Genomic DNA, 23,886 nt, shown 5'->3' on the forward strand with positions numbered 1-23,886 from the left:
GTTATTCATAGCAGTGGCTTAGGTTTGGGACTTGGAGGACAATTTTTTCTGCATTTTTACTGCAGCCCAGCACGCCTCAGGGCCTCACAACAACCCAAATCTATCTAAAATGATCACCTGTTATAAATATATTCATCATAGAGCATGGAATTTCTATTTTTCTAGAAGAAATTTGATCTTTTAAAAAACGTTTCCTTATTAAAAATCAAAATTCTTACTGACTGACGGTATTAGTTTATAAATACTCTCATATAACTCTTTTTGTCCATGTGAGTACAACCTATTATGCATTTAAGTTGATTCACCAAAGTAGAAATCTGTTGTAGCCCAGTTATTGCATGGTGCTTTAGGATATTTGCTTCTCGTGCAATGTTAAGTTATAGAGCTCACTTTTAGCCATCATGGAGTTTTATTGATTATCATAGCTTGGAGGGTAGTGTGTTCCCTATAAGCAGTGGACCGTTAACTCTGTATCCCGTAATTTGGATTACAGTCATTAATTCAGTCCCTGCAAACTCTGAAAGGTTTGTGAGGTAAAAAGGTAACACTAAAAATAGATTTATGTTTCCACTAAGATGCACCACAGGATGTCTCATGAACACTTGCTTTTTATATGGATGTTCAAATAAAAACAAAGGCATTTTAGTGTCAGTCCATTAAATTTTGATTGGCAAAAAAGTTTGGCTGTCTGAAGTTGTTTCAAATTGATGATCTTAGCTAGCACCAATGAAATTATCTTCACATTAGTGGGATTAACATGCCATCTGAGGAAAAATTGCACCCATCTAAAAGACTGCCCTGTAAAAGGTTTATAAGATTTGATTGACTGGAGTTAGTCACACATATTAGAACCCCAATTACATTTGGCAGAAAGTCTCAATGGCAACAGTTGCAATTAGCTCTCTAATTATGGCACTGATTGTATTTAACGTATGAATCATGCGCTCCTCAGCTCAGAGATCTGCTGCATTCTGACTGCTGTACAAATGTGGCAAACTGTGCTGTTATTGATTCCTAAAAGCAAGCAAACCCCTACAGACATTTAAACAAAAAAAAAAATCCCCCCAAAAAACATTAAGCTGAGTCTTTGGCTGGCCTGGTGCCACTGATCAATGCCATGTAACATCTGAAAAAAGAGAAATTTAAAATCAAAGCCGTCGCTATGGCAACGCCCCTGCCACGTTCCACCAATCAATGGAGTCCGTGGGGTTGTGAGATGCGCCAGGGAAAGGCCAGCGTCCTACATAAAGAGTCCAGGACAGGGAAGCTTGCAGCACACAGGGCAGCACACCTTTCTGCAACCAGAGAAGTGTGACAGAAGCCACAGGACAAAAAAAAAGGAAGACATGGTACATTCATGCGGACAGGAGATTCCTGCCTGGGTCTATGTGGGCAGCCTACTCTTCTTCATCTCCTTAAACTCTTTTACAGTCAGCGGAGGTAAGACATTGGTTGTTGAAATTTTTGTTGAAGATTTAATTAGTTTCAATATCCTGCACTGTACGAGAAGCTGCATTACTCTATTTTAGTCCAGCTTCCCCCATACTGTAAGTGGGCAGCAAGCTACGCGTGAGTGTGTGTGCTTTGCTTCAGGGCAAAAAATGATTAGTTAGTTGGTTATTCAATGCATTTTTTCTTTACGCAAAATCCACACTAAATAAGTCCTGGAAAAATCTTTTATAATATTATATTTTTCTAAGTAATCAGACTGACTGGGACAGTTTCATTCAATGCTAGTAATTTGAGAATGCGCATATTGTCTGTTGTGTGAGTAAAGGAAGCAACAAAATGTTCTTTATTGTTTGTGGAAAAATTAAGTTGTAAATTGAAAAAGATAAATTAAACAAGCGTCCAAAATTACCATACAAAAAAAACAAAAAACTTTTTTTTAATAATACGTTTATTATTGTTTCCTATCAGGCACATTGTGTTAGAAACATTTTGAAGTACACCCCGCTGTACTCCACTATGCACAAATAGTTTAGGTTGCTAGCCAGCTAATTGGGGAGAGATTACTTTGAAGTGGGGGCACTAGATTGTGGTGAAGAAATGACAACTGTGAGATGTCCCAGGGAGACAAGTGTGCTTCCCCCTGTGTCTCATTAAACCCCAACAGGAGGCCAACAAGCCTGCTGCTGGCTGTGGCAGAGCAGAATAGAAACAGCAATTTTTCATGCTGAGTCTTTCGTGTTGGGTCCTTCAGTATGTTGCTGCTTGCGCTCAAGAGACCGCACTTTAAGGCAGCCTTCTGCAGTGGGACTGCAAACTTAGGAATCTTCTTTGTGCATCTGGAATGTGAGGTTCCTGAGTCAGCCACCTGGCTCCTGTCTTTCACTAGTTTCCTCTAATTGAAAGCAGAAAGGAAAAGTGATTTTTGCAAGTTTCTCCTAAGTTGCAGTTTCATCAGTTGTGCTTTGACTGATCTTGAGTTACTTTGTGCTAGACATCATTTTAGATAAACAGATAATGCAGGCAGATTGTGCCCTAACATTTGTGACAGATAATTGAAATTAAATGAGTGCTATTTCAAATCAATTAGCTTTTGTGCAAACGTAAAGGCGTCCTCTGTGTTTTTCTCCCCCTTGTTTTTTGAAGCACCTTTGAAGCAGGAGCTTCTTGACAATGGAGCCACAGTGCTGAATCACTCCATGAGCCTTGTGCATCGGATGGAGACACTACTGGCCATGGGGAACGGGAGTGACGTCACTCTGCGGGTGCAGACCATTGACACAGATGAGGTGAAGGTGATCCAAGCCCACAGTTTGGTCCTGACACTGCAGAGTGATGTGTTTGAGGAGCTGCTGGTCAATCGCAACAACAGCGCTGTGATTTTGACAGAGACCGCCCTCTGCGCAGCTGTTTTTGACAAGTTTATCAGGTGACTAAGCACTTTATTGACTAAATAATGCAGAACTGGTTGCAGATATATGAATGTTTTTCATTCTTTTCACATTTGGACATTTGGATTGTTCCACCTTTAAGTATTCTAAAACTAGACTCACTGTTTTAGCTTCAGTTAACATAAAAGTGTGGGCTTTTTGAGTGACTCATGTGGGCTACTTTTGCAATATTTTTGTATAGCTAGGCTCAGAGAAATAATGTTTGTTTTAAAAATACTTTCTTTTGCAGGTATCTGTACTGCGGTGACATTTCCGTACGGCTAGATCAAGCTATATTCCTGCACACGCTGGCCACCAAATATCACGTGTGGGGCTTACAGCAAGGTCTGACCCACTACATGACTCAACATCTTTCCAGTGATTCGCCAACAGGTCACGTGGTTAGTTGGTATAACTATGCACTAAAAATTGGGGACACGACCCTACGGGACAGCTGTCTCCTATACTTGTCCTGGAACCTGTCTTCTGTGCTGCAGAGCAAAGAATGGGGCTCCATTAGTGAAGACCTGCTCTTGTCCTTGCTGCAACGCTCTGACCTTATTCTGCAAAGTGAACTGGAGCTCTTTGAGGCTCTGGAGGTTTGGGTCAATCTGAACCAACCTGTCAGTGCAACAGTGGAAACTGCCCTAAGGGCTGTTCGTTATGGCATGATCCCCCCTTATCATCTTTTTCGCCTCCAGAAGCAGTCCCTCCTTCTGATAAAGTATTACGAGTCCATCCGTGATCTCCTATATCTAGCTTTCCAATTTCACTCGGCTTCGCCAATTCAACTGGCAAAGTACTTTGATGTCAACTGCAGTATTTTCACCCCCCGCAACTACCTGTCATCCTCCTGGGGTTCTCCATGGGTCATCAACAGTCCTACTCGTGACGATCGCAGCTTTAGCTTTCAGACACAGCTTGGGCCAAGTGGCCACGATTCTAGTAAGAGAGTGACATGGAATGCTCTTTTCTCTCCTCGATGGCTGCCACTCAGCGCCAGATCGTCATATTCCGAACTTGGTGCCATGCAGCCCACCCGCACAGAGGCAGGCCATCCTCGCATCATTGTAACTCCGGCCACCTCCAGCCCAGACTTTGCTGGTGTCAGCTTCCAGAAAACCGTCATTGTTATGGCAAAGCAGCAAGGAAAAGTGGTGGTCCGCCACGTCTACAACTTCCACCAAAGTACAGAGGAGGCTGGGGATTTTTTGATGGATGCAGATTTGCAGCGCCGTTCATCAGACTATCTAATTGACAGTTCTCTTTATCTGCACATTGTGATCAAACCTCTCTACCATACACTGCTTGTTGCTAGGAAGTAAAACCACAAATTCCCAGGAACCTCACTATCCCTCTACCACCCACACAATCACATGCACATGTTCCAAAGTACACTCATATCACAGCAGATGTGTGTCTTTCATATCTGTGTTATTGTAATGATTTGGTGCATTTTATTGTCTTCCAGCTGTTCAGATTGGGCAAGTTTAGAAAGAAAATCAAGTATTTTAAACTGTACAACCCATATTTATAATAATTGCATTCTTTGGATCTTAATTTTTAATGTGAGAAAAATCATCATTGTACTGTATTTCTTAATGTATCTCAAAATGTGGTTGCATATTTTCCTTAAATTTATTATTCAAAGCAATGTTCATTTTTCACCCAGTTACACATGGTTCTATAGAGGCTTTTTTCCCAAGATAAACTACAATTACTTTTACTTATATAGATTTTTATCATTTATGTGCTCTAATGGAATATTGTATACAGTTTGAAACTCATAAAATAAAAATGGAAAAAAAGAACCCCATTATCACTTAATTTACAGGCGAACTGTCTTGTCAGGCTATGGAAAAAAGCTGTATATTATTTATATTATTTTTACCTTTGCTTCCTTTGCACCCTCTGTGCCCCCCCCCCCCCCAAAAAAAAAGAAAAGAAAATGTATTTATTTATTTTCCCAGGAGCTCTGTATTGTACTTAGCTAGAATTCTATGACTTCTAAAAATCCATGTCATTGTAATAAATTTAAAAAAAATAATAATAAAGGAGAAAATAAAGGTCAAGAATTACTGGTTTGCAAGAAGTGATATTTTTTTAACAAAAAAAAACATTCTGTTGCCACTAGCCATTGCTCGCTATTGACTAAGGGTTAAATAAATTTGAATTTTTCTTTTTTTTGTTAGTTAAAAAAAGTATTTCTAGAATTATCCATATTGTGACTTGCAAAAATTCTACAACTTCAAGAAATCTATTTTATGGTAACACATTTAGAAATAATAAAGAAGAAAATAAAGAGCAAGAATTAATGAGAAACAAAAAAAACAGAAATTCCACGTCTCTTTAGTCAAAGTCAAATACTCCAGTTGACTACACGTCCCATCACACTTAGCTTGAAACCGGAAATACGTCACTTCGTCGTTGAAACCTTCAGCTGTCAGACTTTGGCCACCCCGGTGCAGGTTGCGTTAGCAAACTCTCGCGTACTGTTGAGATTTATAAAAAGTTGTGCATCCATCTGCTTATCGTCATTTTATCGCGGAAACTTTTCGTTTCCGCATCAAGCTTGCAGGAGCTCTAACCGCCTCATTTTAACTGCCGCTGGATGTGCAGCGATCCTGAGCGGGTGTAAGGGTAAATCTAAGGGAGGGAGGGAGTAGGGAAGAAGAAGGAGGAAAAAAAAAAGCCAAGTCTTTTGTACTTCCCTTCCCCCCCATCAAAGCAAAGGGGAAATGTCTCTCTCCAAAGGAGGTAAGACTTATTTTCCCACCCTTTTTACTCCTGCACCTTTTACAAAAGTAACTAAACTACCGAGGTGATATGAGCGCGGAAGTAGTTCAGCTAACTTTGTGTAAAAAACATAACCTTGTCAGGTGGGAACCTGCCTGTATGAGAAGAGGAAAACGAAGCTACATGCATGTCTGTCCCACTTCCCAAAGTCTGTAAACTTAAATATTTATATAGAACGCATCATCAAAAGTACTGCCTTATATTTACTGAACTTAGCAGTAGCGAACCATCGCACTCATTTATTTCAGTTCTCGTGTGGCTAGCTTACCTCATTTTCACGTCAGCAAGAATAGCCTGACGAGCTGTTGTTAACTAATGTTCCGCTAATGGAAGTCCGTAAACCGAGTTAAATTTATTTCATTTGAGTCCAAAACCTTCGGGGCCACAGGTGTTTTTACTTTACAATGTGTTAGCTTCACCCAAACCTAAATACTGTCAGTGTGTTCTAGATGCTTTTGTTTCCAAAAGCGTCACAAGAAGAGCACGATAATGACGTCAATTTACATTTTGAGTTAGCCGCGTGCGCTGTTACACAATCATACTAGCGTTACCATGGTCTGAGTGCACGCTACTTAGCCGCGAGCCGCTCAGGCAATCAGAGCCTTTGGCCTACATGACATGTTTTGACTTGCAGCACCTACGCCGAATATGCAATTTCCCTATTGTTGACAGTTCATTTGTTGCAACGCAACCAAGCAGGTACCCGCGCTCCTCCAGAGCCTCTGTCTCTATGATCCACTTTCAGAGATTCTGCCGAACAGCACAGATAAAAGTGGTGTGGAAGTTTATCCGTGCATGACTCATCGTTCTCTGGATGGATCTTTTCTAGTAAGGGCTGGTGCTTCCTGATGATGACTCGCCAAGCAGCTAAATGGTCCTTGATCCCATGCACAATCCAGAAATTCTTGTTCACATTACTTAGTTTTTCTGGACTACTAGGTATTTTCCACTGAGAGATTTTTTTTTTCCTCTTTCAAATTTTTCATGACATGACATTGAAGCCACTCCTGCCCGTCTGCCTTCCTGTTTCCTTTTATTGCTCTGATCTCTTGAAGATTTTTATTTTCCCTGCTGCTGCTGCTGCCTGGATGAACTTTGACTGCAGTTGTGGCTGATGTCATGGAACTATTGCGTCCTGTAGGCTCAGTTTGAGGATCTTGCAGGAGAAGGCTGCCGTCGTCAGGCTGGCCCTGACTATCCTGAACAGTGACAGCAATTGGACCAAATATAGTGACAACATATTTCCCAAGGGTCCTAACAGTTCAAGCGGATATTTCCAATCTGACTGGTTGTGTTATTTCCCAGCCCACGATCACTGTAACAAGGGTTTCTTGCATGCAGCTTTCCATAAACCAAGACAGTTACCTGAGAAGAGACAGTATTTTCCGACTATTATTACTCCACATTATTCAAAAAGAAACTCCACTCTTAGTGAAACTGCATAGAAACTGCTTTTTTTGTGTGTTTTTGCACCTGCATGACATAATTGTTGGAGTCGATCAGCAGAGCATTATCTCTAACAGCTTAAAATAGCTTTGACAAGCAGGTTGTTTGACTGCAGCTCCACCATGTTTGCATGTAAAACCCTCTTTTCTCGTGTGACCAAACGCCTGAATTCTTCGTCAGGTGATACAAATTCTTTAAGCGCTCTTGGTTTACCTCATGCACAGGAAATGCTAAGTCTATTTTTGACTCGGCATGTGTGGGTAAATCGCATTCAATCTCACCCTGCAGCATGAAACAAGCTCACTGTCTGGACTCTTATTTTAGGCTTGCAGCACACAGCGGACGTGTCTCTGTCACTGATGGATGCAATATCTGAAATCTTTGACCACGTTTACTTCCCTTTCCAGCTGAAATCGATGAACAGTGGTTTGCCCACGTCTTCCTCCTTCACTAGAGTACTTGCCTGACCAACTTAAGTGACTCATGCTGTGTCACTGTAAGAATGATTGTAAAATCACAATATTTACCTCCGTTTTGCAAACAGTCATTTCAGTGCTGGGATTTTTCTTGCCTTCTTCTTGTTGCTCTCAAACATATTTATTCAGCAACGTCCTACATGGTTCTTCATAAACGATGAAGCCCTGCAGAAGCACATACAGCACATTTCTGGTGAAGTGCTCTGTTTTTCCGCTTGGCCTTCCAGCAAGAACAAACATGCAAAAGCACCAGTGTCAAGGAAAGGATGAGCTTTTTTTTTTTTTTTTTTGCTTTTGCTTTTTTGGAGTTCCTGCTCAAAGGCGCTGCGGCGTTATCAGGCAGACAGGCCCTCATAGCAGCTTCTGGGAAATCCCGGAGTCTGTTGGTAAACAGTGTTTAGAAAAAGGGCTGATGTCAATGATTTAGCACAGAAAAGGCCACAAAATATTACAAACAAGATTAAAACAAAGCCTGCTTTAAAAAAGGTCAAAAACCTTCATCACTTCTAATGTCATCATGCCAAAGGTAATGAGTCATTTAGTCCACCTTTTTTATTTTATTTTTCGGTTTAGACACACTTTATCTGTACCTGGGTAACAGATCTACTTTGTGTCAGCCAAAAACCATCTATTGACAGTTTATCCTCTTTCACTCATGCCCTTCCTGCCATAATGCCTCAGAAGCCCCAGTAGTTCAGACCTGGCCAGTCCTGAGCGGGTGAAAACTGTCAGGTGACTCACTAAAAGGTGGATTCCAACATGCTGGTGATGCGTCAGTGTAGGATGGCATGGAGCTGGTGGCTGAATGCATAAGCTGCCCACGTTGTTTCAGCATTTTCCCTGTTTTTTTTAAGCGTCTTGTCTCTCTCTCATAAAGCCATGAGTAAAAACAATATATAGGTAAACAATAGAATTTGTAATGAGAGTTACATGTTCTGACGCACACTGATGCTGCATTTAAGTATGTTTATTTAAAAAAAATGCTGCACTCATTCATGACATATTTAGGTGTGTCCGACAGTCAGTCATGGAAAAATAAGTTATGTCTTTTTCATATTTTCTGAAAAATCTAAATGAAGTGAAATTGTTTTCAAAATTCACAAATATGTAGAATTCAGTATCTTGACACTAAGTTTGTCAATGATTTTTGAATTTTAAATGACTTATTTTAAAAAATGTCAAAACTAGTTTGCAACTGTCGGGTAAAGCAGATTCAACTATATATTTTAAAACTATTTCTATCTCTGTTTTTTACGGAGCCCGTGTCCTGACATGAATAAGATAAAAAATAACTTGTTCCCACAAATTAATATGTTGTTCCCACAAATTAAAATCTCGTTCCCACGCAATAATTAATTTGTGCGAATGAAATAATTATTCATGTCATAAGTCATTCATAAACACGGATATGCTCTCCGTCCTGCCGCAAAAGCCGCTTCTCTGTGACCCAGATTTGTTCAAGAAAGGGAAAATAAAAACAAGAATGATCAATTTATTATTGTCTCAATGAAAATACGAAAAATATCATAAAATTTAGGATGCTAAAGCTTGCTGCTTCGCCATACCGCAGCGATTCTCCGGACATAGCTCCTAGCTCTGCCACAGAACTCTTTTGCTTGTCACGCCGGCATTCGGGCAGCTGGCTGGCCGTCTACCGGCCACCCAGCTGCGGTATGGCATATTGTAGTTTAGGGATGAATAGGAATAATAATATTCAGGACTTGTCTTTTATTAACACATCTTTAGCAGTCACTTAACATCTGAAGGCTAGCAGGTTACATGCTACGTAGGCTATAATTTGTCCTGTTGTATTTGAATGCTTCACAGTTACAGGGTCACGGTGATTGGTCGAGATGCATTATGGGATATGTGTGATGCATGATGGGTTGTGTAGCATGTAGCCTTTGGATGTTAAGCGACTGCTAACGAGAATGTTAATAAAAGACAAGTCCTGAATATTATTATTCCTATTCGACCCTTAACTACAATGTCCGCTGGCTGGCTGTCTCGTAGCAGCACAAAGCTCAAGCGAACTATGTCCGGACAGGGGTTGACATAGCCCAGAAATTTGCACTGGCCCACAGGGCCAGTAGTTTTTGAAAGTTACTGGCCCGACACCGCGCACAGCGAGACCCGCCGCTCCGCAAGTGCTTGCAACTTTAGGGGGGTCCGGGGGCATGCCCCCCCGGAAAATTTTAATATGGTGCAATTTGGTGCATTCTGGTGACATCTAACACTAATTTATACACTTTTCAATGACTGAAAATAGAGCATATCAAACTTAAATCTGCTCTAGTCTGTTTCAGATGTTTTGAAGAGAGCGCTGCAGTGTAGTAGGAAACACTAGTTAAGAAGTTTTCATGCTGCTTCTAATCACTGCTATTTCACATTTGTTCCTAATCAATAGTTAAGAAGTTTTATTGACTTTTTTGCCCTGACTGCCTTAAGGTTCTGCTTTTTGTTACTTTTGCAAAGTTACATTTACTTTTTAGTTACTTTAGTTACCTAATTAAATTAAATAATTGAAAAATTAAATACAATTAAATTACTGAGATCATTCAGCTAACTAGAAATACTTACTGCTTACAGTGTTGTAAAGAAAAACAAAATTAAGTAGTTTGACCTTATACTCCATTTGAGTCTGAGATTCAGGTATTTTGAGTTGCCTTTGATTCTTTGACATTCAGCTTAAAGCTTAGTGCATACAGTTTCATCTTCAATGCCTTCATTAAATATCTTGCTGTCCATAGCACTAATTCCACCCGTCACTCCATCTAACATATTCCTATCTATTCCTGCCACGTCTTCCACATCTCTGACATGCTTCAGTCTCTCTTCAGTGACGGTGTTGGATTTATGATCATCGCGGTGAAAAACCACCAGGGCGTGCGCTGATGTGTGTGTCAGTTTAAATATATCTGCCTTAAATGTAATAATGACCCACTGGCTTGTTCCTTCGTTGTTGCTGTTTAACATTGTTTAGTATTGAATTGTTACATTCAATAAAGTTTGAAAAAAAAAATTGAGTGAGCGCGTGCCGCGTGGTGCTCGGCAGTGACAGCCGCGCGCGCAGGCGGGAGAGGAGGAGAAGAGTGATAAAAGGTTTCCCATAGAAACCCTTGAAGTCTGAACACAGGACTAGCAGAAAAAGTGAATTATAAAGACGAGGTAAATCTACACGTTTTCGCAAAATATACTTTATTGTAAAAGGTGAAAAATGTATTAATTGTTAGATATTTTAGTGGCCCGAGCGGACAAGTAAAAAATAAAGTCTTGTGGTCCGTACTGCTCGAAAAACAGGACCGGGCCAGCGGACAAATGGCTATGTCGAGCCCTGCCGGAGAATCGTTGCGGTATGGGGAAGCAGCAAGCTTGGACATCCTAAATATTATATTTTTCTTATTGTCATCGAGACAATAATAAATCGATCATTCTTGTTTTTATTTTTCCCCTCCTGAATGAATGTCCTCAGTGTCTTCCATGCAATGTAATGAGACACAGACAGAAATGTGAAGGTATCTGCTCTAAATCCAAGTATCGCTGACATCCGTGTTTATGAATGACTAATCACGTGAATAATTATTCCGTTCGCGCAAATTAATTATTTCGAGGGAACAAAATATTATTTTGTGGGAACGAAATATTATTTTTGGAGAACACGATATTGATTTGTGAGAACAAGATATTAATTTGTGGGAACGAGATCTTTTTTATTTTATCCATGTCAGGACACGGGCTCAGTAGTTTTTAGCCAAAATCAAAAAACACTGTTTTTAAAAAAAACAACCTTTTTTGCAACGCAGCAGAAGTTCATTTGAAATTTGCCTCTGAGTTGTGGGCGGGTCTGCTGACGCAAAAGTAACCCTCCATTGTTATTCCATCTTTCATTTGTTTACGCTTTCTCCCGCTAGCTTACAGCTCCTCACAACCCCAAGCTAACATTAGCAGTGCAACAGAAACCGCGAGCAATAATGGAGCTTTACAGTTTAAAAACCTCTTAAAATTTGAGTCACAAATAAAACTTTATTGGTGGTTTTACATTTGTTAATTGAATTGAATTTTATCTGGACTTTTTTGTCTCTTAAGGCAGGAAAAAGGTGCCTGGGCCGAAGCTGCCCAAAGAAGTTTTCATGTCTCCTCAACCAACAGCTGCAGCGTGAGTCTTCCTTTAGTTATTCCCTTGAATTCATCAAGACTGGTTATAAAATGATTAAAATCTGGATATTATTGTTTTTCTGTTTTATTAAACTCTTATATCTTTGCTAAAAAGCAGAATATGTGGCAGCACTTTAAAGAAACATGTTTTATATTCTGTTTCATTAGATGTACTTTGTGGTGTTTTTTTTTAAGGGGTTTGTTGCACATTTTCACCAAAGGCAAGTAACAAATAAAAAAAAATGCAGGGAAATCAGAGCTAAAGTTCTGCTCTGCATCTAAAACAAAAATTATCCATACAGTAAACATTTTTTTATCTAGATATCAAGGTAACATTATTTAGTTGCCACTTTTAGCTGAAGTAACTTGCTAAACATTTGCTTTTTCAAGCTAAAATGGTTATGGATGTACTAAATTAGCCATAAAGGACGGGAATTGAACCATCATCTACCCTCTGGGCTGCAGCTATATCATGAAATTATTAATGGTCATTTTTGAAAACCTGATCATGGGGACAGCTGTAGTGCTCAATCTGCTCTGTGGGATGATTGTGGGAGGTGGTGGTGTCATCATCCCCTCCACTTTTAGAAGGGATGTGCCCTTGAGTAAGTCAAGAGTCAACAGGAAGCTGAGCTAGAAAGAGGAAGGAAAATAGAGATGTAAAAAGTAAATATTCATGGGATGACAGTGGAGCAAAATGAAGAGGTTGGTTGGAAGGAGAACCTGAAAAGATCTGCCGCCATCTTGCTTGTTATCCTGCTGGCCCTGCCCTACTTGCCGCTGCTGGTTGGTTACCCTGGATCAGGTGTGTTCAGTCAGTGCAATCCTGGAATCACCTGATCCAGCTAATCAGCTGCAAGTAGGACAGAGGTGGCTGGAAAAATGAGCAGTGTGGGCAGATCATGAGATCTTTTCTTTTTTTCCCTCTATCTAAATGTTGTGTACCTGCAGGCCCCCTCGAGACCTCGATTCAAAGGCTTGTGTCACAATCGGCGATCAGGTAAATTTCCATGTCTCTGACGCTTGTTCTGTTTTCTGTTGAGCTGGAAGTGTCCATCATTGCTACTTCTGCTTTTGTGCAGAACTTTGTGGTGAAGGCGGATGACTTGGAGCAGATTGAAGAGCTGGGGAGAGGAGCATACGGAGTTGTGGACAAGATGAAACACGTACCCACCAACGTTATCATGGCCGTCAAGGTCAATTTACAACGTTGTTGCTACCAACTCTCTATTTCTCCCCCTTTCGGCCACAGATCTGTCCAGTTTGAAGCGTTTCGATCAAGCGATGAATGACAGTGATGTTTATGTGTTTAGAGGATTCGTGCCACCGTGAATACTTTGGAGCAGAAGAGGCTGCTCATGGACCTGGACATTTCCATGAGGACGGTGGACTGCCACTACACTGTGACCTTTTATGGCGCCCTATTTAGAGAGGCATGGCCACTTTATATACTCAGGATGTCATTGCAGCTATGGTTCCCCCCCGCCCCATATTTTTAAATGTGTCTGTTTTTTTAGGGTGATGTCTGGATCTGTATGGAGCTGATGGACACCTCCTTGGATAAATTTTATAAGAATGTTATTGAAAAAGGCAAAACCATTCCTGAGGACATCTTGGGCAAGATTGCAGTAGCAGTACGTCCTGCCTTTTTTTTTTTTTTTTGCTTTTCTGTTATTGTGGTGTGTAATTATTCACTGGTAAATACTACTTTATACCACCATGGTGACAAAGCAAGGCAGCTGAACTTGTGGGAAGTGGCTGTCAGATAGCCAGACACTGTGATTGTTAAATTGCTGCTTGTGTGAAGGATCAGAGGAGAAATCTTGCATCCCACACATGTTTGCTTTGTGCAACCAAAAAAATGTGTGCACTAGAATTTGAGGGGATTCGGCTCAGCTGATGAATACAAAGTTCTATTTATGTTGCGCCAAACTGAATACAAACTGTTACAGAGGCTACTCTACTTCCAGATTTGAAACATTTCCTCTTCTTCCTTCTTTGTTTTGTACAGATTGTTAAAGCATTGGAGCATCTGCACAGAAACCTGTCGGTGATACATCGAGGTATTCTGAAGATCAGTCAGGCAAATGCAGTGTGCAACATTTTGTTGCTGTATTGTTCTTCTCAATTCTTCCCCTCTTTCTCCTCCAGATGTGAAGCCTTCCAATGTTCTAATCAATACTCTGGGCCAAGTGAAAATGTGCGACTTTGGCATCAGCGGCCACTTGGTGGACTCTGTGGCCAAAACCATGGATGCTGGCTGCAAGCCTTACATGGCGGTGAGTGGAGACTTGGTGGCCTTGAACTACCCATAGGCGTTGTGTGCCAGCACCACTGATGAACTATTGATCTGCTGGAAACGTGCAAAACGAAATTAAATTTATGTTGGCGGGAAAACAAATACTTTAGCAGACAAATCCAAAGGACTTTTATTTATTTAGTTGTTGCTTCAAATTGTTTTTCTCACTTAAAAAACAAAATATCTAATTTTCTTTTTGAAAAAAAAAATGTCTTTCCAGCCTGAACGGATCAACCCGGATCTTAACCAGAAAGGCTACAGTGTCAAGTCAGACATTTGGAGTCTGGGCATCACTATGGTGAGTTTAAAAAAACAAAAAACGTACAAAATGATTTTCTTACAAAATAAGTTTTTTATTTCGACTTTAAATTTTCATTTAAATTCTGTAAAAAATAATAGTACATATGAATATTACAATTTTTGACTTTTGAAAAAAGGCTAAAGATTGACTGTTAGCAACACGCGGGAGATTTCAAAGTAATGAACATGTTTTAAAAGGTTGTAGCAGAAATACAAACTTAAACTAATCCTTTAACATTTTTTGAAGGTTGCAGAAAATATTCTGAAAAATCAAACAAACTCTGAAGTAACCCAAATAAACACAAACTCTGAAGTTTGTGTTTTTTTTTTGCTGTCTATAATTTTGAAAGTCATATCTATTTTTGGACAATATGCCATATTAAGCAAAACCTAACAGTCAGATAGGTGTAATTTTGAGTTGAAGGAACAGTACTCATCACTCCACCAGACTACATGACTACAATACCCATAATGCTCCAACATCACGGTGTGGCTTTGTAGTTTACCGAAGTCAAACATTTTGACAGGTCTTTGAGCGACATGTACTCCAAAAATCCATTTGAGGTCAGTGGAGAGAATTCATACGTAAGGCGCAGTGGATTTTAAGGCGGAATGTCTATTATTGAACAACAATTGAGGATTTTAAGTGCGTCATATGACCCAAATATACGGGAAGGGTCACCTAATTTTTCTGAATTTCTGACTGAGATGCACCAACGATAACGATAGAAATCTCACTAACTACCACTACGTTTGCTGCTTTGAGATGATCCTACGTGGTAAAGGGTGTCTTTTATTTTGAAAAGAAATCATGTGAACCTTTTGTTCACAAACATGTTTTAAGAATGTTTTATGTTTTGTTTATACAAAAAAAGCAATAGTTTATTAATATGTATCATAAATGTTGAAGGTTGTAGAGCCCTCCTGTAGATCATTTGACCCCATTTGTTTTCATAAAAGCTCATGAGTAATATTTATCAATCTGACATTTCGATTTTTTTATTTAAAATCTCACTTAAAAAGATGAACATTTGAACTCTGACAGTCATGTTATGAATATTCTGAGATTATATGAAGTCCTACAAGCCCCTGACTAATGCTGAGTCATGATGACCATCCGCAGTTTTCCTGGCTGCGGCCCATGAATGCCGGTTAGTTAATAAAAATATCTAACCCAGCCTGCAGATGGAATTCTGTTTTTTCCTCCTTTTTTTTCTTTTTTTTTTTGGTTCTTCACTTGTTTCACAAAAGCTGACTTTGATATTCGCTATGAAACCCAAATTAATTCAGTTTTAAACTTTGATATGAAGCTAATTTATTTTCTGTTATAGAATATTTTTGCAAGAAAGCATCTATTTTTGAGAAAAGGAATAACATTTTTTTTGTATATTTAAAACATTAAAACACAGTTGATAACATTTTTTTTAATCTCACCAGATAACCAACATTTTTATTCCCACTGTACACATGGAGTGTTTTTCTATTATCAATCTTTCTTCCTGTTTTGTAGATCGAGCTGGCCATTTTAAAATTCCCCTATGACTCATGGGGCACCCCGTTCCAGCAGCTCAAGCAGGTGGTGGATGAGCCATCTCCCCAGCTGCCTGCAGACCGCTTCTCTCCAGAGTTTGTAGACTTTATCTCACAGTGGTGAGTCGCAGTCCTTTCATCCTTACTCATCATTTGAGGCTTGCGTTTCATGTCGCTTAAGTCCACTGGGGGGCAGCATTTGTTTCTTCAAAGAGGTGGTCGAACTGTGGCTCATTTGTTTCATCAATGTCTTGTGGTTTTTAGCTTATAAAGATATGGATTTTGTTATGACTTACTATATATATATTAATTTTACAGTTTAAGAAAGGCGCCAAGGGAAAGGCCAGCTTACACAGAGTTGATGGTGAGTTCTTTGAAATGTTGTGATGTATTTTCTGAAGAGGCCTGAACTGATCCCTCTTCTCCTCCCTCAGAATCATTCATTTTTCACCCTTCATGACTCCAAAGAGACAGATGTGGCCAGTTTCGTCAAGGTCATCCTGGATGCCTGATGGGCTCCCTCCAGGCTCCACCTTACGCTAGTGTGGGCGGGACCATTTAGCACACGAACCAATGGCCCTGCTTCTTTGTTTTTGTTTTTTTAAACTCACTGGAATGACAGACTTTTACGGCAGGGGGAGGACACAAAGACTGCCAGCAGTATCTGGAGTGGGAGAGCGTTGCAAACAAACTGATACGATGGAGATTTCTGTCACTCCTCTAGGCTCTCTGTGCAAACAGGTGTAACCCTCCCCCCGCCCCCATACGTCGAACATTTTTACTTTTGACTTCGACCCCTTCATGCGTCTTTTGAAGGTGGACAGAGCCAACAGCCATTTGTTTGCAGCGTAAAATGTTTGCATACTTTTGAGTTTTACCTTCCGACACAAACCATACATTTTGTGTACTGAAAGCTATATATGCCAATCTGTTTTTCCTCATTACTCAAAGGTTTGATACTGTATTTTGTCAAGTGTGAATTTTACCAAACTGTGGCCTTGTTGGAGCGCCCCAGATGGGATGGGTCAGAGCCTTGGGGGCTGCCTTTGAAGGGATCGGAAACAAACACGTTAGAAATGTCAAAGGTCACTTTCTGGGCAGCGTGCCGGTGGCAAGGCGGGAATGCAAAGCCTGCTATAACATCAGCAAGCCGAGGCATTGACGTCGCATCGACTTATTTTGTATTCTTCTTTCATCAGCGCGAGCTCCAGTGTTGTGATTGGAACTACCTGGAAGTATTCAGGGGTTGCCCAGTCAAGCTTTCAGCTTTATCTGTTCCTATGTGCCATTTATTTTGCAAATGTAAACATTAATTGATGCATTAATTGTTTATTTTGTTCTCTTTTGGGCTTATCCTGTTTTTTTTTTGAGTACAGAAGAATTTAAACTCTTCAATCTTTACCCCAATGCCTCAGTTCTGGTGTCGGTGTAACCTTTTTTTTTTTTTTAACGAGGCACTTCTTTGTGTGTTTGTTCCTGCGTTTCTCATGGCTTACAAAGACAACATGTTAGGGAAATAATTTATGAGTTAAAGATGTAAATATTGTCTTTTTATGGAAAATGGCACTGTCCCAGATGATCTGAATGGTTGGTGTTAGTTTTTAAGATCGTGTGACTTGCAGGCATTCACCTGCACCTGTTTCGGATCGATGTGCTGTCAGGCTCCACCTCTCAGGTTTCCAGTAGTTTGCGGAGGCGGCCCAGTTCCTTGTTTATCGCCCCCCCACCACCGCAGGTTGTGCACACCTCCAGCACTGGACCAAGATCCTCATTTTAGCCCGTGCAGGGCAACAGTTCTCTGTTTGGTCAGACCGTACTATGCAGAAATACCCAACATGGACACGGCAAAAGCCCTCGGCTGTTGTGCTTGGAGACTAAGGATAAAGATGGCACCGGTGGGTCCTCGGGTTCCCACTGGTTTTCTCAGCATTTTCAGTGAGTCGGGAGTATTTATGATTGTGAATAATAAGGGAAACTTAGTGCCACCACAAGGAAGCTGCTGTTATTTCTTCTTCTTTCTGTTGGCCATCTTTTGATGTAAATGTGTTTGAAACACCAATAAGAATGGAACACTTGCTCTACCTCTTCATCCTTCACTCTGTGCACCACCTCCTCACTGGGTGGAACTGACAAACTTGAACTACATAAAAGACAAAAAATAAAAGCTTTATTCAGTATATTTAAAATGTGTCTATTATAGACTTCATGTTGGGGGATTATGGAGTTTAACGTTTATTAGAAAAATCCATAGCTGGTTTCTTTCTGGCCATACTTTTTTTCCTTTTTTTTTTTTATCTGTAGCACTGGAATTTAGAGGAGATATTGAATCAGACTGGTCCAGATGCCATCCCAGCACAGGTTCCAGCTCTGTGTCTCGAACTGGTTGCCAAGGGTTTGTTTTCCATCCTCTTAAAAGTGATACTGTAAAGAAGGTGCAATGTAATGAAAGTCTGATTGATGTGAAGACGGGAAACTGGACACCACTCCACATACATGTGCTTTTCCGCTGTAACTGAAAGCCTCGAAGTGCCTTTTTAGACCTGACCTTTTGCAGCCCATCAAGTTGCAAGACACTACAGTTTGTTGAATTTTATTTGTGGGCTATGACGAGAATTTTCTTTTAACATTTCTTTGAATTTTTATTATTTTTTTTGTCAAGATTTAAAGCCAAATTTTAAATACTCCAGAAACTTATACTTTATTTTGTTAGCCTGAAAATTTACAATAGTATATTATTCTTGAATGTATAAAAATCAGCTGACTAAAAGATATGTAAAAATGCGCGTTTGTCCTAATTTAAAAAAAAATATGATTGTATATGTGCAAGCTTGACACGACATTTGAAAGTGACTATATTTTTTCACGTCAAATTAGATTTTTCCAATTTCTTAATACAAACCCATCAAAAAAGATGTATAATTCCTGCTCAGATAAGAGTTTTCTTAGCTTATATAATGTCTTAATTATATGTTCTATCAGTTAAAAGCTGGCACTCTAAACAAGTGAAACTCTTTTTTTCTTTTAAATACACACTCCAATTTTTTTTTAAAGCACTCCTAGTTTTAATTATGATTTAATTATGAATTATGCCACTTTTAGCCAAAACAAAATGTGGTTTTCTCTGACATAGTTTCTGCAGAGCGGCAGTAGTTCATAAGAAATTTGCCTCTTGCCCCTTCCCCTCTTCGTACTTGAGAGCTCTCTGCTTACGTGTTCTCCCGCTAGCTTACAGCCCTGATCAGCCCCAAACTAACATTAGCGGTGCAACCAAAATAATGAGCAACAGTGCAGCTATTAAGACAGTCTTGAGCCAGATTCCAGCTCAGATGACAAAAATGAAAACATTAACACATCTAGTTGCCTATAAGTGGATGCATGAGAACGGAGCGAAGCAGGAAGCTTGTGGGTCGCAAAAGCTTCTTTGCTACATCACAAATATGCTCATTTTTAAATAACATTTTTTCATCTCCTCCTGGTTCACAATAATTTAAATGAAGAAATACTCAGAAAAGCTACTTTGAGCTTGTTTTTGTTAATGTGTCATCCATCCATCATCAGAAAAATGTGTTCAAAACATCCAAAACACAATTTTCATCAGTGTGGGTCATTAAGAGATAATAAAGTGTGTGGAATCAATTTTGTTTGAATTGATCTGCAATAAATAAAATTAATGTGCAGCATATTTATTCCATGTCATTTGAAAACACGTCAAATGATGATAGAATTCAAGATTTTTATACGATTAGAACTGAATACAAATCTTTTAACAAACCAAACTACGAATGAAATGAAGATCTTGGACTTAAACAGACTTCAGTTTTGCACCTGCAACCTCACTGACGCAGCATGTTGGAGGAGATGTGGAAAAGCACGTTTTCCCCAGTGGTGCACTTAACACGTCGTCCTCTCTTGGGTTTCACATCCCGCACTGCTTGAGCTGTTCTCACCCATCCCTGTGCTGTTTTAAGAACTCATTGAGGTCAATGGCTGTTCGTCTAGAGATGCTCACAATCTGCCTGGACTCTGATCATTTGATGCTCATGGCTATTATTGCAGTTTCTTCCTGTAAACAGCTTATGCAAGAACACACACACACACCCAAAAAATAGGTAAGAATGGCGGAGGGCTGCAGAGAAAAAAAGGGTCTCACTCTGGTGGAATCATTCTGGTTTTGTCTGTGAATGTTGACATGAAAAGTTAACAAAAACCCACTTTGAGCACCCTGCCCTGCCGCTCCTGGGTGTCTGTTAGTCAAAAGAGCAATGAGAGCATGCCAGAATGAGAAAACTGAATGGCAGGAGACTCTGCTACACCAAAGGGCTTTTTTTTCTTGGAAGTAAGGCCTTTGATTGGCGTTGGCTTATATAATGCTTTAAAAGAGCGCCATGTGAAGGGTGAGTCAGCATACAGATGTGCTGCTGTACCAGCTGAGTGTTCCCTGTGATGCTTTATTGAGTCACATTTGTTCAACAGCCATAAGTGGGCATTTTTAGATATGACCTATTTTTGTGATTACAAACAAAAATTTCCACCTCTGATTATGATTTGAGTTTTTTTTTAATAGTTACACCGACGTATTTTCAACACACTCATTCAATAAATCTATAAAATAAATAGATAAATGGCACCACATTTTCTAAAAATCGAATCGAAATAGATCCATCCTTTTTTGTTTGTTTGAGTCCCCTTTTTTGTCTTTCATTTCAAGTTTAAATGATGCATTTATAGCAAGCAGAGAATTAGACAATCTGTTTTTGTAATGCTAGGTTCAATCCTCAACCTAATATTAATTATAAACCAACACTTGTAACTCATTTTTTGTGTGTGTGAGAGTTGCAAAATCCACAAAACATGGAATATTCTGTTGTTTTCTATTACTTTTCATTTAAAAGTACTTGCAAGCGTCAATATTTTAGAATTGATTTGTTTTTTTTTACAATATTTTCTTGCTCTTCTACTAGATCTCTCTGCTTTCTTATATAAAAACAAAGTTTGTTTTTCATCCTAGAACCAAAAGTTTATAGAATTTGAGTTATGGGCCAATTCAGGCCACCATCCGCCCGTCTAAATGCATATGAGCCCGTCTGCGTTCTCCTTTGAGGAAGTATGTGCATTTCTGGCCCCTCAGGTGGTGGACGTGAAAGTGGGAGAGGACATTGTTCAGTGCTGCCTTTCACATACATGACACGGGGCCCGCCTGTGGTGGAAAGTTATAAAGAGCTCATTATTCTGAGAAGGGAGTAGAAGAAGTTTTATGGATAAAATATGTCTTTGCTCTGGGCTGACACAACGCACTGTTATGCAACACTCTGTACATGGAGAGTCGGCTGGTGACCAAACGTCTCAGGAACGGTGTTTGCAGGTTGACTGTCTTGATGTCTCCTGTTTGAGTTTCATGATCAAGAAAGAAACAGATTTAGTAAAAAAAAAACAGTTAAAAAGCGATTAACAAGCAATGATTCAGTGTTTTAGTCAAACTCAAAGAAAGTTCGGTACAATTCCAGTGAAAACCCTCCCAATGTACATCTGTTAGAATAAACTCAAGATGTGAGGCAGTTTTAAGAGCTGGGAAATTACATCATTATACACCTAGTCAGAATTCACAAAGATGGAATAAAATGCTAATATGAAGACATTTTTTAAATATATTTTTATCACTGGACTCATTTAAAGGAATGTAACTGATAAAAAAAGAAACTAAATGTTGTAGCAACAATGTGAAATGTAGGTCAAAGCTAAAATTTGTTACATATATACAAGTGGTGCGGTCACCACAGCTGATTTGCCTACTCGATTACCTGGTTTCCATGTAATGAGCATGTCTGAAACACGTTTTCTTTTCTTTTCTTTTTTTTTTTACCTTATATAATGCGTGATGTAAAGCCTCAGGGAGTCCTTCTCTGTAGAGAATTCAAAGGTTTGGGTGACAAAGCCATTTGTGAATATGTCTCTTACAAGAAAGGAAACGGCCAAAAAAGGACCACAACATCAGACTTACATAATTACTTTTTTGAAAAAAAGAAGAAAAAAAAAACTATTGAAACAGAAGCAGAAAAAAACATTCATTTCTGACTTTAACTTTAGAGGTATCCATTTACTTTTAATATTGCACCTTTATTTCAAGCAAAACGATTACAGAAAGGCAAAATAAAGAGAAAAAGAGGTGATGTTGATAGATTTTTTAAAGTTGGAGAAATTTTTGCATAAAATTAAAATCAACTCAAATGACACACACTTTTGCTAGATGCACAGAAACAACTCCTTTTGTGCGCCTTGTTCCTTTTGTCTTATTTTGAAGGTGACACATTGTTATTTGCTAGTGGAGTCTGGATAAAGTAGTGTTCAAATGAAACCCCAGGAAGGTATCCATTACAAATTGCACGTCAAATCAAAGCCAATAAAGAGATTGGTGAGCTTCCGTGCAGGCTGGAAAAGAACCTTCCCAACCTGCAGATTTTTGTTCAGGATCTGTAAAACACCATATAAGGATCCTCAAGGGGAAAAGCTAGCTGAAAATACGACTTTTACCTGTTCCAGAAAGTGTTGAAATGCTCAGCTACCAAAAGCTAGGAAATAGATTTCACCGATGTTGCTGAGATTCTGGGGTTTTGGTGGGTTATGCTTTTAATCATATTCCTTTTTTTTATACCCCAAATCCAGTCAGGACCATTAATATTTGGACAGAGGCACATTCTTTCTAATTTTATTTTTCTGTACATTACCACAGTGAACTATATATAAAACAACTCAGATGCCATTGAAGTGCAGACTTTCAGCTTTTATTCCATGGGTTGAACAAAAACATTGCATAAAAATATGAAAAACTAAAGCATTTTTTAAACACAATCCCTTCATTTCATGGACTCTGAAGTAATTGGACAATTGACTTCCATGCTATTGCATGGGCAGGTGTGGGCAATTCCCTTGTTATGTCATTATGAGTGAAGCAGATAACAGGCCTGGAGTTCATTTGAGGACTCGTGCTTGCATTTTGAAGACTTTGCTGTGACCAGTCAACATGTGGTCAAAGGAGCTCTCCATGCAGGTGAAAGTAGCCATCATTAAGATGAGAAAACAGCAAAAACCATGTGAAAAATTGCTACAGTATTAGGAGTGGCAAAATCAACAGTGTGGTACATCCTGAGAGAAAGAAAGCACTGGTGAACTCAGAAACGCAAAAAGACCTGGACGGAAGACAAAAGTGGTGGATGATCGCAGAATCATTTCCATGGTGAAGAGGAACCCGTTCACAACAGCCAACCAAGTGAACAACACTCTCCAGGAGGTTGTCAATATCCAAGTCTACCATAAAAAGAAGACTGCATGAAAGTATATACAGATGGTACACTGCAAGATGCAATCCACTCATAAGCCACAAGAATAGCAAGGCTAGATTGGACTTTGCTAAAAAACATCTAAAAAGCCAGCACAGTTCTGGAAAAACATTCTTTGGACAGATGAAACAAAATTCAACCTCTACTCGAATGATGGCAAGCGAAAAGTATGGAGAAGACGTGGAGAAACTCATGATCCAAAGCACACTACATCATCAGTAAAACACTGTGGAGGCAGTGTGATGGCCTGGGCATGCATGGCTGCTAGTGGCACTGGGACACTAGTGTTTATTGATGACGTGACACAGGACAGAAGCAGCCCAATGAATTCTGAGGTGTTCAGAGACATACTGTCTGCGCTGATCCAGGTGAATGCAGCCAAACTGATTGGGCGGTGTTTCATAATACAGATGGACAACGACCCAAAACATACAGCCAAAGCAACTCAGGAGTTTATGAAAGCAAAGAAGTGGAATATTCTTGAATGGCATAATCAGTCACCTGATCTTAACCCAATTGAGCATGCATTTCACTTGTTGAAGACTAAACTTCAGACAGAAAGGCCCACAAACAAACAGCAACTGAAATCCGCTGCGGTAAAGGCCTGGCAGAGCATTCAGAAGGAGAAAACCCAGCATCTGGTGATGTCCATGAGTTCAAGACTTCAGGCT

At 39.6% G+C, this 23,886-nt stretch overlaps 2 protein-coding genes across 2 annotated transcripts; both read left to right on the forward strand.

Moving 5' to 3' along the window:
• The first annotated feature begins 1,088 nt into the window (after positions 1-1,088).
• LOC101170589 (BTB/POZ domain-containing protein 17) lies at positions 1,089-4,946 on the forward strand. Its single transcript, XM_004071644.4, has 3 exons — positions 1,089-1,440; positions 2,596-2,878; positions 3,130-4,946. Exons 1-3 carry the CDS (start codon positions 1,347-1,349, stop codon positions 4,202-4,204), a joined length of 1,452 nt encoding a protein of 483 aa, XP_004071692.1. The 5' UTR covers positions 1,089-1,346; the 3' UTR covers positions 4,205-4,946.
• Positions 4,947-5,301: 355 nt separating this feature from the next.
• LOC101170843 (dual specificity mitogen-activated protein kinase kinase 6) lies at positions 5,302-18,067 on the forward strand. Its single transcript, XM_023957526.1, has 12 exons — positions 5,302-5,636; positions 11,684-11,753; positions 12,704-12,752; positions 12,835-12,948; positions 13,066-13,185; positions 13,270-13,386; positions 13,764-13,815; positions 13,904-14,031; positions 14,272-14,349; positions 15,862-16,001; positions 16,200-16,245; positions 16,316-18,067. The coding sequence occupies exons 1-12, from the start codon at positions 5,618-5,620 to the stop codon at positions 16,391-16,393; spliced, it is 1,011 nt and encodes a 336-aa protein (XP_023813294.1). The 5' UTR covers positions 5,302-5,617; the 3' UTR covers positions 16,394-18,067.
• The last annotated feature ends 5,819 nt before the right edge of the window (positions 18,068-23,886 follow it).

This window comes from Oryzias latipes, chromosome 8 (genome assembly GCF_002234675.1).
Source record: "Oryzias latipes chromosome 8, ASM223467v1".
In the NCBI taxonomy this organism is placed as follows: domain Eukaryota; kingdom Metazoa; phylum Chordata; class Actinopteri; order Beloniformes; family Adrianichthyidae; genus Oryzias; species Oryzias latipes.